This window comes from Pelophylax lessonae, assembly GCF_965119305.1.
Source record: "Pelophylax lessonae genome assembly, chromosome: 2".
NCBI classification, from domain to species: domain Eukaryota; kingdom Metazoa; phylum Chordata; class Amphibia; order Anura; family Ranidae; genus Pelophylax; species Pelophylax lessonae.
In genome coordinates, this window is record NC_138769.1 from 45,894,471 (window position 1) to 45,906,992 (window position 12,522).

Consider the following 12,522-nt stretch of genomic DNA (forward strand, 5'->3'; position numbering starts at 1 on the left):
CATAAACGCACAGAATAAATAAATCCGTGTGTTATCTTCAGCTGGCTCATGAACCAACAGGAACTTTCCTTCCTTTGCTTCATGTGTCGTGATAATGATAAAACCGTGAGATGTGAAAGGGACAGCATGACTCCCACTGATCCGAAAGGAAAACTGTAGTCTTTTTTATGGATATGCATGTATTACATTTCATCGCATTATATGAATATCTAAATGGAGATCCTATCATAGGGAGAAAACTGTTCAGTCTCAGTTCGCTCAGGAGGACACGTGGTCACTCAATGAAGTTGGCCGAGAAGCGGTTTAACCTTAAAGTGGTTGTAAAAGTTCAAGATTTTTTACCTTCATGCATGAAGGTCGTCCAACTATGAACGGGAACTATGAACTTATTGTGGTGGTAAGTGTGAAGTATTCATCTTCCACTCATTTATGCTACTGGACTATAGTGTCCTCTACACAAGTTTGCCTGAAACACAACTGATATGGACTTGTCATCATACCACACTGTCTGATATTCATGGATTCATTTCCTTCTTGGTGAACTGGATGTCGCATTATTATATACTATACTGCCCCTTACCTAACCCCACTCTGGAGCGATTCATCTTTATGAACAGATCTCCTATCTACAATATTATTACAAACTTTTATTGAATTCATGGTGGATGTGCTGAATGAGCGGTTAGTGGACGGGTAAAGCATGAGCAGCTGCCTATTCCCATATGTCGGTTGGTTTTAACCGGTTGCCGACCGCCGCACGCCGATATACGTCGGCAGTCAGCCCCGGCCAGGCAAAGTGACGTATATATACGTCACTAGCCTGTCACTTGCTTGGGAGCCAATAGCGGGCGAGTGCGCGCCCGCGGAGGCACGCTCCCGCCCCGGCTCGTTCCCCAGCAAGTCCGTGCGTGTGACCGGCGGACCCGATGTCCGCCGGTCACTCGCCGATCGTCGGTGCAGAGGGAGAAAGGCAGGCGGATGATGTAAACAAAGCCACCTGTCATTCTCCCCTGTGTAGGAATAGTGATCATACGGTTCTACTATGTAGGACCTTTGATCACTGTTCCTACACTTCAAGCCACAGCCAATCACAGTAAGAATCACGCCCCTAGGGACACACACCACCCCTCCCTCTCAAATAAAGTTAACCCCTTCACTACCAGTGTCATTTTGCAGTAACAGTGCATATGTATAGCACTGATTACTGCAGTAATGTCACTGGTAACCCCAAAAGTGTCAAAAATGTCAGTCAAGGGTCCGATCTGTCCGCCACAATGTCGCAGTACCGCAAAAAAAAAAAAAAAAAATCGCAGATCGCCGCCATTACGCGTTAAAAAAAAAAACACCAAAAATGACAGAAATGTTTCCCTTAGTTAGTAAACGCAATAACTTTTGTGCAAACCAATCAAAATACGCTTTTTGCGATTTTTTTTTTTTTTACCAAACATATGTAGCAGAAAACAAATTGGCCAAAAATGTTAAAAAATTTTGATTTTTACATTTTTTTTTTTTTTGGGGAATTTCATATAAGAATATGTGAAAAATATTGTTATTTTTGCAAAATTGACGCTCTTTTTTTGTTTATAGCGCAAAAAGTAAAAATTGCACAGGTGATCAAATATGACCAAAAGAAAGCTCTGTTTGTGGGAAAAAAAGGACGTCAAATTAGTTTAGGTACAGCGTCGCATGGCTGCGCAATTGTCCGTTAAAGTCACGCAGTAAAAAAATCGCAAAAAAAACCCTGGTCAGGAAGGGGGTAAAATCTTCCGGGGCTTAAGTGGTTAATTTGACAACGTTGTCATTTTTATCTTGTTTGGTGATGGTCTAGTGGCATAATGGAATTTTGTATTGAAAAAACTTCCAATAAATTATACCTTAATCAGTAACCATGTGTCTCTTTTTGACTTCTGGGAGGGAATTCCCTCCCTTCCCCCCCTTTTTTTTTTATCCAGAAGCTCAGCCCTAAATACAAAAAAGAACCCCCCCTCAGTGTTGCCAACCGCCCGTAGATTTACGGACAGCCCGTTAAAACAGGGCACTTTTCTCCTGCCCGTAAATGCCGTAGCAGGAGAAAAGTGCCAGTAAATCTACGGCGGCGGCGGCAAGGTCGGAACTGCGCATGTGCGGCGCGCAGTTCCGAAGATTCCCGACTGACTCTGAGTTCTCTCGCAGAGATCAATGCAGCAGGTCCGCCTGCGCCCGCCCCTGCCTCCGCCCTGCCATCATTCAAGTTTTCCCGCCGGCCGCTGGCGCTGACAGTGAGTGCGTGCAGCGTGTGGACTATGCGTGGAGACCCGCCCATTCTGTGACAATAGCGAATGAGAATTCGCTATTGTCACACGGATCCTCCTCCTGGCCAATCAGGGAGCGGGTCCTCTCGCTTCCTGATTGGCCGAAAGGCAAACACCGTGCCATTGGACGAGGAGGGGGCGCCGCGGGAGGACTAAAGACTCGGAGACGCGGGGAGCCGGGGACGAAGAGAAGCTGCGAGAGAGAGGTAAGTGCGGGGGGATGGCTGGCACTCTGCAATCATTGAGGGCAATGTGTGGCTGGCACTCTGCAGTCATTAGGGGCAATGTGTGGCTGGCACTCTGCAGTCATTAGGGGCAATGTGTGGCTGGCACTCTGCAGTCATTAGGGGCAATGTGTGGCTGGCACTCTGCAGTCATTAGGGGCAATGTGTGGCTGGCACTCAGTCTGCAATCATTGGGGGCAATGTGTGGCTGGCACTCAGTCTGCAATCATTGGGGGCAATGTGTGGCTGGCACTCTGCAGTCATTAGGGGCAATGTGTGGCTGGCACTCTGCAGTCATTAGGGGCAATGTGTGGCTGGCACTCTGCAGTCATTAGGGGCAATGTGTGGCTGGCACTCAGTCTGCGATCATTGGGGGCAATGTGTGGCTGGCACTCTGCAATCATTGGGGGCAATGTGTGGCTGGCACTCTGCAATCATTGAGGGCAATGTGTGGCTGGCACTCTGCAATCATTGGGGGCAATGTGTGGCTGGCACCCTGCAATCATTAGGGGCAATGTGTGGCTGGCACTCAGTCTGCAATCATTGGGGGCAATGTGTGGCTGGCACTCAGTCTGCAATCATTGGGGGCAATGTGTGGCTGGCACTCTGCAATCATTGGGGGCAATGTGTGGCTGGCACTCTGCAATCATTGAGGGCAATGTGTGGCTGGCACTCTGCAATCATTGGGGGCAATGTGTGGCTGGCACTCTGCAGTCATTAGGGGCAATGTGTAGCTGGCACTCAGTCTGCAATCATTGGGGGCAATGTGTGGCTGGCACTCTGCAATCATTGGGGGCAATGTGTGGCTGGCACTCTGCAATCATTGGGGGCATTGTGTGGCTGGCACTCTGCAATCATTAGGGGCAATGTGTGGCTGGCACTCTGCAATCATTGGGGGCAATGCTGTGTTCTGGCACTCTGCAATCATTGGGGGCAATGTGTGGCTGGCACTCTGCAATCATTCCTTATGGTGCAGTCCACCATGGGAAGAAAGTTGTGAGCATATTAGTGATTAAAGTATGTAACCGTTTAACTGGCAGTGTCAACCTTTATTGGGACTCGATTGATTATGGGCAGCCAGATAATTGGACTCTAAATATGGACCTTTCTGATCCAAGGTATGGGCAGCACCACTAGGGGGAATAGCACAGCCAATTGTAGCACCAGTGGATGTACTACCTCAACTTGAAACCAACAGTTATATAAAGCAGAGCTCCACCTAAAAAGGGGAAGCTCCATTGGCTTTCTTTCTCACCCCCCCCCCCCCCCGAGTCCGACAGCTAGCAGCGCACTGCAGACTGGAGTAGTAGAGTAGTAGAGAGAAGAGTCAGGGCCCGGGGGCAGAGGACATCAGTGTCCTGCTCCTGTGCCCCCTTCACCTCTCCATGTTAATGGAGAAATATGGTTTTTGACTTTTGTTTAACCTAAACACATTGCTAATAGCACTATCTACATGTTTATAGTTTAAGTATTGATATTTGCACGGTTTAGCACTGAAAACAGCCTGTTTATGTACATTTTTGCAATGCCAGTAAAAAATTGGTGCCGTCCGTAAATTTTGGACGTTTTGCCAGTAAATTTCCCTCCGGGAGGTTGGCAACACTGCCCCCCCTGTAAACAGCCTTACAGACTGACCTCTTTAGAAACCAGACATTAAAGCCACATTTACTATTTGCTTCACTAACAGATGTGCCTGATGGGGGCGCTGTATATACTAATATATATATACACACACACACACACACACAATTTGTCACAGCGTGGCAGGTATGCTAATTATTGTTCTCTGTGTACTCAAAGCCGAACCCTCCCCGCCAGGAAAAATAAAAAATGATCTTCGGCCCTGTCTATAATATGCCAGAACAACTTACCACTGCCTCTGGGTAGACAGACTCCGGACAGAGCCTCCAGTACAGAGCTTTTCCCAGAGCTCTGATCACCAATGACTGCGATCGCTGGTAAGGCCAGATCCTTCTCCACCCCCAGCGCCCTCAGTGAGTCAATGAGATCAATACAGGGGCGGATCTGACTTTCATACTGTAGATTTAGAACGTTTCCTGGATGTACCTTAACAATAGAAGAATAAAAAGAGGTTTGGTCATTTGTGATTTTTTTTTATATTCACTTTTTTATGCATTTAACGAAGATTTCTTTTCAGATGCCCTGCACATCACTTTGTGCCTTCAAAAGATCTTAGGGTCATTTCACACAGGTGGCAAAGGGGAGGTAAAAACAGACGATTGATCTGCGTTTTTACTGTACTCAAACCACCTGCCTAAATTCTGAGATTATAGCTGGACAGTGTAGTACACATGCTACAGAAAGTTTACCTTGGCTTGCAGAGCTTGACAGGTGGCACAGCCTATCAAACGCAGCCATTGGGGTCAATGGGACCACACCGCAACTGCGAGGCAGCCCCGTGGTTTGCGGCTGCAACATTGAGTCAACATTCAATCCCCATTGAGATCCACCTTGAATCACTTTTCAGAGGACAGTAAAGACTGTCGCCCATGCCAAAGAGCCCTTACAGTCTAAAGTCCTTTCCATGATTATTAGCAAACATAAAGTTATACACATAGGACCAATCTAATGTCCTTATCCTGGTTATACACATAGGACCAATCTAATGTCATTATCCCATTTATACACATAGGATCAACCAAATGTCCCTATCCCAGTTATACACAAAGGACCAATCTAATGTCCCTATCCTAGCTATACCCATTTTGTAGAACCAATCTAATGTTCCAATCCCAGCTATACACATAGGACCAATCTAATGTCCCTTTCCCAGGTATACCTGTAGGACCAATCTAATGTCCCTATCCCAGTTACATACATAGGACCAATTTAATGTCCCTATCCCATTTATACACAAAGGACCAATCTAATGCCCCTATCCTAGTTATACCCATATTGTAGAACCAATCTAATGTCCTTATCTCAGTTATACCCATAGGACCAATCTAATGTCCTTATCTCAGTTATACCCATAGGACCAATCTAATGTCCTTATCTCAGTTATACCCATAGGACCAATCTAATGTCCTTATCTCAGTTATACCCATAGGACCAATCTAATGTCCTTATCTCAGTTATACCCATAGGACCAATCTAATGTCCCTATCCCAGTTATACCCATAGGACCAATCTAATGTCCTTATCTCAGTTATATCCATAGGACCAATCTAATGTCCTTATCTCAGTTATACACATAGGACCAATCTAATGTCCTTATCTCAATTATACCCATAGGACCAATCTAATGTCCCTATCCCAGTTATACACATAGGACCCACTTAATGTCCCTAGCTCAGTTATACACATAGGACTAACTTAATTGGTCCTATGGGTATAACCGGGATAAGGACCAATTTATTTTTCCTTATCCTAGTTATACACATAGGACCAATCTAATGTCCTTATCTCAGTTATACCCATAGGACCAATCTAATGTCCCTATCCCAGTTATACCCATAGGACCAATCTAATGTCCTTATCTCAGTTATACCCATAGGACCAATCTAATGTCCTTATCTCAAATATACCCATAGGACCAATCTAATGTCCCTATCCCAGTTATACACATAGGACCCACTTAATGTCCCTAGCTCAGTTATACACATAGGACCAACTTAATTGGTCCTATGGGTATAACTGGGATAAGGACCAATTTATTTTTCCTTATCCTAGTAATACACATAGGACCAATCTAATGTCCCTATTCCAGTTATACATATAGAACCAACTTAATGTCCCTATCCCAGTTATACACCGAGGACCAATCTAATATCCTTTTCCCAGTTACGGCATACCCATAGGACCAATCTAATGTCCTTAAAGTCAGGAGAAATACGTGGTACTCCCAAATATAGCAAATTTACCCCCCCCCCCCCACTTCCTATCCTCTGCCTCCTCACAATGCAGCAGTTGGCTCCTGAATAGCAAGTACCTAAATTCCTGCTGAAATCAGCCTCCTCTTATCCCCTGTACAGCAGCACTGTAGATACTGTAACTAGGAGAGGGAGGGGCAGGACTGATAGCCAATCAGGCTTTACTGTGGCAGATTCCTGAAAAGACGACAGAGTGATGATTTTACTAGTTTGCTGTGCTGAGGATCTTATACTGTCCAATCACATGCTGGAGCAATTGTTAAATATGACCATTTTACCATATAATCAGGATTTCATAAATATCCATAGCAATAAGTAGAAATAAAGTAGAAATCACTACTTACAGGGGTATAATCATTCTCCTCCAAGAATTCTGCGGACTCCTCAGGTAAGCCGTTAGAGAGTTCTGAATAAATCATATAAAAGAAACATTTTAATAGGAAAAATGTTGTATTTTCAGTAAAGCTCCATTCACAACTATGCAGGTGCAGTTTTGCACCTCTTTGCACATCGCATTTAGGGCAGCCCATTCATTTGAATAGGCAACCTTATGTGTGTAAATCATACAAAAGAAGTGCATGACCCTTTTTTTAAAAATGGTGCCATACCAAAATGCATGTTACATTGATACAATGCGTTTTGGCACATGATTTCGCTCATCTGTTAAGCAGGGCACATTGGGGTGGTGTTGGGCATTGATGCCTCCTTCCTGCAAAAGGGAGGTGTTTTTTGTGCATTGCAGGAACATTGCGCAATTTTGTGCTCTTTCCCGCAATGCACAAATGTGAACCTAGCCTAAATCTCAATTTGTTGTTATTTTTTCACTTTTGTAGATATATACAACACATTTTTGAGCACCCCATAGAAGACTTTTTTTTTTTTACATTTTTTTTCTATTGACATTTTAAAGTGAACCTGTCAGACATTTTTAATTATATAGTTGGGCCCACACAGGCAGTTTTTACAAGTGTGATTGCTCTACTAAAATGATTGCCTCTGTTTATTAGGTAGTAACTAAACATACGGTTGCATGTAGTACTGATTGACTGCACCAGTATGAAGCATTGTACTGCCATTAGTGATTAAAGTGGTTGTTAAGCCACTATTAACCTATTCATGCCATCCCCTCTGTTATATAACAATATGTGTCCCATTGTCTGATCTATATAAAAAAAAAATGCTGTTTATACCTGTAATTACAGCGTTTCCTGGCGCTCACGTGACTCCTTGGCTCTCTCCCTGGCTGACAGCTATAGCAGGCGAGGCCGAGCATTCCCACTGATGCCAGGGGAGGAGGGGAGGAGAAAGGAGAGAGAGCCATGGAGTCATGTGAGCGCCGGGAGACACTCTGATATAAGGTATAAATATAGATCAGACACTGGGACACATATTGTTATATAAAAGAGGGGATGGCATGAATAGGTTATAGTTTTCAAAGCAGCAGGAGGGGAAGGGGCAGGCACTGTCATGAGCAGACAGGCAGGGAGGGAGGGGGGAGAGGAGGACAGAGCAGAGCTACAGATGATGGAGGCACATAAACTGACCACGGTGTCAGGGCTCAGCAGCCATGATAAACTGTGGTCCGTTTACATGGGGGGAGGGTAGAAACTGGCAGGATCAACCTGGTATTTTAGGTGATAGAAGGAGCCAAATTACACAGCATAAGCACTGTGATGTTATTCATGCTTTAAGGGAACAGGATCTATTTTTTTTTTAGGGTAACAAACACTTTAATTGCTAGCACTTGCAACAATTCATTGCTCCCTATGTATAGCAGTCCTTAGCCATTTATCACAAAGTGTGTCATGACCTATGATTTTCTAGCAAATAGCCCCCATGTGCACCATGCCTTAAAAGATAAGTGGGATAAATAGAGCGGAGACTGTGAGCCAGGCCTTCTCTCCAACATCACAGCCTAACCTCACAAATGCACTTCTCGAAGAATGGTCAAACATTCCCATAGACACACTCCTAAACCTTGTAGCTGCAAAGGGTGGGCCACCTCAATATTGAACCCTACAGACTAAGACTGGGATGTCATTAAAGTTATTTTGCACGTAAAGGCAGGTGTCCCAATACTTTTGACAATATACTGTATATGCAGTGGCAGGATGATTGAGCCGTAATGACTAGCCAGTTGTTGTCAGGGGAAGGAGTAGTGCCCCATCGTCGGCGCCAGTGGAAGGAGTGGCGCCCCATCGTCGGCGCCAGTGGAAGGAGTGGCGCCCCATCGTCGGTGCCAGTGGAAGGAGTGGCGCCCCATCATCGGCGTCAGTGGAAGGAGTGGCGCCCCATCATCGGCGTCAGTGGAAGGAGTGGCGCCCCATCGTCGGCATCAGTGGAAGGAATCCTGCCCCATCGTCGGCGTCAGTGGAAGGAATCCTGCCCCATCGTCGGCGTCAGTGGAAGGAATGGCGCCCCATCGTCGGCATCAGTGGAAGGAATGGCGCCCCATCGTCAGCATCAGTGGAAGGAATGGCGCCCCATCGTTGGCATCAGTGGAAGGAATGCGCCCCATCGTCGGCGTCAGTGGAAAGAATAATGCCCCATTGCTGGTGTCAGTGGGAGGATTAGTTCCCCATCTTGGGTGTCAACGGAAGGAATTGTGTCCCATTGTTAGTGTTAGTTTGAGGAGTACTGTCCTATCATTGGTGTCAGTGGGAGGATTAGTTCCCCATCTTGGGTGTCAACGGAAGGAACTGTGTCCCATTGTTGGTGTTAGTTTGAGGAGTATTGTCCTATCATTGGTGTCAGTGGGAGGAATAGTGCCCCATCTTGGGTGTCAGTGAATGGAAAGGTGTTCCATTGTTTATATCAATGGGATGAATAGTGCCTCATCATTGGTGTCAGTGGAAGCAATGGTGCTGCGTTGGTGGTGTCAGTGGGTGAAATAGCGTCTCATGTCTGAGTGAAAAGTAGTGCCCCAAGGGCCGATAAAGACAAAGTGCCACTTCCTGCCCGCAGGCCACAGGTTGGAGACCACTGTTGTACATGAACAAATTCATACAAGGAAAGCTCTTACCTGGTATCACTAGGTCCGGCATGATCAGATCTATGGTCTCCTCTTCCCTCCGGTCAAGCACGGTTCTTCAGTATTTAGCCAAAGCAACAATGATAATTAGCTTAAGCTTCGGCGCTTGGTGTCTGCTGGATCAAAGGTGTGCAGAGGCTGTTGACTGACTGAAGTGCTAAATACAAATATAGAAATGATCTGTCAGAAGCTTGAGGAAACAAACCAAAAAAATCAAAAACTATTTTTAAAAGACGTCTCCTTAATGTTCCTTACAAAAGGATGATCAATGAGAATCTTTTGCGGCTTCTAAATGGCAAAAAAATAGAGAGGACTTCTCAACTATACCAGATTAATGAAAAAAAAAAAAGATTAATCCCATCTGCAGCCTTTTTTTTTTTTTTTTGTTTTAGAAAAAGAGGGTAAGGGTGGTTGGGGTAGGTCACTTGCTGCCCCACAGTGGTCACTCAGGACAGGAAGTGAAGGAAATATCCCTGTGGGGACACAGCAGTGATACGTGACATTAAGCTCACACTAGAAAATTAAAAGTAGAACTATAGGCAAACATTTTTTCCCATTTTGGATAGAATAAAGAAGGGTTATAACCCCTGCCAGATTTTATTTTTGGCCATCTGTGTCTCTTTGGGGAGATGGACTATGGGACAGGAAGTGGAAGGCAAAAAGGAAATCTCTGAAAATTAACCACTTAAGCCCCGGAAGATTTTACCCCCTTCCTGACCAGGGGGTATTTTGCGATTCGGCACTGCGTGACTTTAACGGACAATTGCGCGGTCGTGGGACGCTGTATCTAAACAAATTTGGCGTCCTTTTTTTCCCACAAACAGAGCTTTCTTTTGGTGGTATTTGATCACCTGTGCGATTTTTTGATCATGCACTGTAAACAAAAAAAGACCGTAAATTTCCAAAAATAGCAATATGAAATTCCCCCCCAAAAAAATGTAAAAATCAAAATTTTTTAACATTTTCGGCCAATTTGTTTTATGCTACATATGTTTGGTAAAAAAAAAAATCGCAAAAAGCGTATTTTGATTGGTTTGCGCAAAAGTTATCGCGTTTACTAACAAAGGGAAAGATTTTTGTCATTTTTGTTGTTTTTTTTTTTAACGCGTAATGGCGGCGATCTGCGATTTTTTTGGCGGTACTGCGACATTGCGGCGGACAGATCGGACCCTTGACTGACATTTTTTACACTTTTGGGGTTACCAGTGACATTTCTACAGTAATCAGTGCTATACATATGCACTGCTACTGTAAAAATACACTGGCAGTGAAGGGGTTAACTTTTTTTTGAAAGGGAGGGGCTATGTGTGTCCCTAGGGGCGTGCTTTCTACTGTGAATGGCTGTGGCTTCAGATGTATGAAGAGTGATCAACGGTTCTACATAGTAGAACCGTATGATCATCCTTCATACACAGGTGAGAATGACAGGCAGCTTGTTTACACAAGCCGCCTGACTTTCTCCCCCTCTCCCCCGCCGATCGCAGAGTGACCGGCGGACATCGGGTCCGCCGGTCACACGCGCGGGGGGGGTCCGTGACCGCGCGGGGGGGGTCCGTGACCACGCGGGAGCGCGCCTCCGGCGGCGCACGCTCGCTCCCTAGACCCTCACAAGCTAGTGACGTAGCCCTACATCGCTTTGCCTGTGAGGGGCTGACCGCCGACGTAGATAGTCGTGCGGCGGTCGGCAAGTGGTTAAAGGAATGCTTTGGGTCACCCCATTAGAAAAATTCCCCGCTATTACTTTTCTGGGGACAACCGAAAATGTGGGATCGTGACCGGCGGACCCGATGTCCGCCGGTCACACTGCGATCATTGGTAGAGAGGGAGAAAGGCAGGCGGCTGATGTAAACAAGCCACCTGTCATTCTCCCCTGTGTAAAAATGGAGATCAGACGGTTCTACCGTTGATCTCTGTTTTTACAGTAGTAGCCACAGCCAATCACAGTTAGAAACACGCCCCTAGGACACACTTAACCCCTCCCTCTCCAATACAGTTAACCCCTTCCCTGCCAGTGTCATTTTTACAGTAACAGTGCATATATATAGCACTGATTACTGTAGTAATGTCACTGGTACCCCCAAAAGTGTCAAAAATGTCAGTCAAAGGTCCGATCTGTCCGCCACAATGTCGCAGTCCCGCAAAAAAAAATCGCAGATCGCCGCCATTACTCGTTAAAAAAAAAAAACACCAAAAATGACAAAAATCTTTCCCTTTGTTAGTAAACGCGATAACTTTTGAGCAAACCAATCAAAATATGTTTTTTGCAATTTTTTTTTTTACCAAACATATGTAGCATAAAACAAATTGGCCGAAAATGTTAAAAAATTTAGATTTTTACATTTATTTTTTTGGGAATTTCATATAAAAAAATTATGAAAAATATTGTTATTTTTGCAAAATTTACGATCTTTTTTTGTTTATAGCGCATGATCAAAAAATTGCACAGGTGATCAAATACCACCAAAAGAAAGCTCTGTTTGTGGGGAAAAAAAGGACGTCAAATTCGTTTAGGTACAGCGTCGCACGACTGCGCAATTGTCCGTTAAAGTCACGCAGTAAAAAATCGCAAAAAAACCCCTGGTCAGGAAGGGGGTAAAATCTTCCAGGGCTTAAGTGGTTAAAAGCACAGTGAAAGTTATAAAAACATGCCTAGGGTGTATTTAAATAGGGTCTTTCTATTTCGCGGATTTTCACTTTTCGCAGGTGGGTCCGCGATGGAGGGGGGTTTACTGTACGTTAAAGCCCACCTTAAAAGAAAAAATGTTTATATATATGTAGCGGGGTTAAACATGCCTAAAGACACTGTTTGATATGTGGGAAGGAACTAGGCTCCCTCTAGTGGTAGCTGCATGGAATTTCCCGGGCTGTGACTTCCTTTTCACAAGATGAAGAAACTACATCTCCCAGGCTGCTTTGCAAGATCCAGGGTGCACGGCTGCACCGCACGGCACTATGGGGGAGGTTATTTAAAGGAAGAGAGAAGCGCGCGAAGGGGGGGCCTTTCTGCGCTGGACTCTGAGGAACCAGCGAGCGAGAGTGAAGGGGTGACACTGGATATTGGGCCAGAGCCTTTTAGCCTGGAG

General features: G+C 45.1%; 1 protein-coding gene across 1 annotated transcript in view; it reads right to left on the reverse strand.

Moving 5' to 3' along the window:
- LOC309547942 (interferon-induced GTP-binding protein Mx2-like) overlaps positions 1–9,452 on the reverse strand; it is a gene marked incomplete at its 5' end in the record, with an annotated part of 61,884 nt that extends 52,432 nt beyond the window's left edge. The window contains 3 exons of the mRNA XM_082247939.1: positions 4,387–4,582; positions 6,753–6,814; positions 9,431–9,452. Coding sequence (XP_082104065.1) covers positions 4,387–4,582; positions 6,753–6,814; positions 9,431–9,452 — 280 coding nt within the window. The remainder of the gene's footprint in view (positions 1–4,386; positions 4,583–6,752; positions 6,815–9,430) is intronic.
- Positions 9,453–12,522: the final 3,070 nt, after the last annotated feature.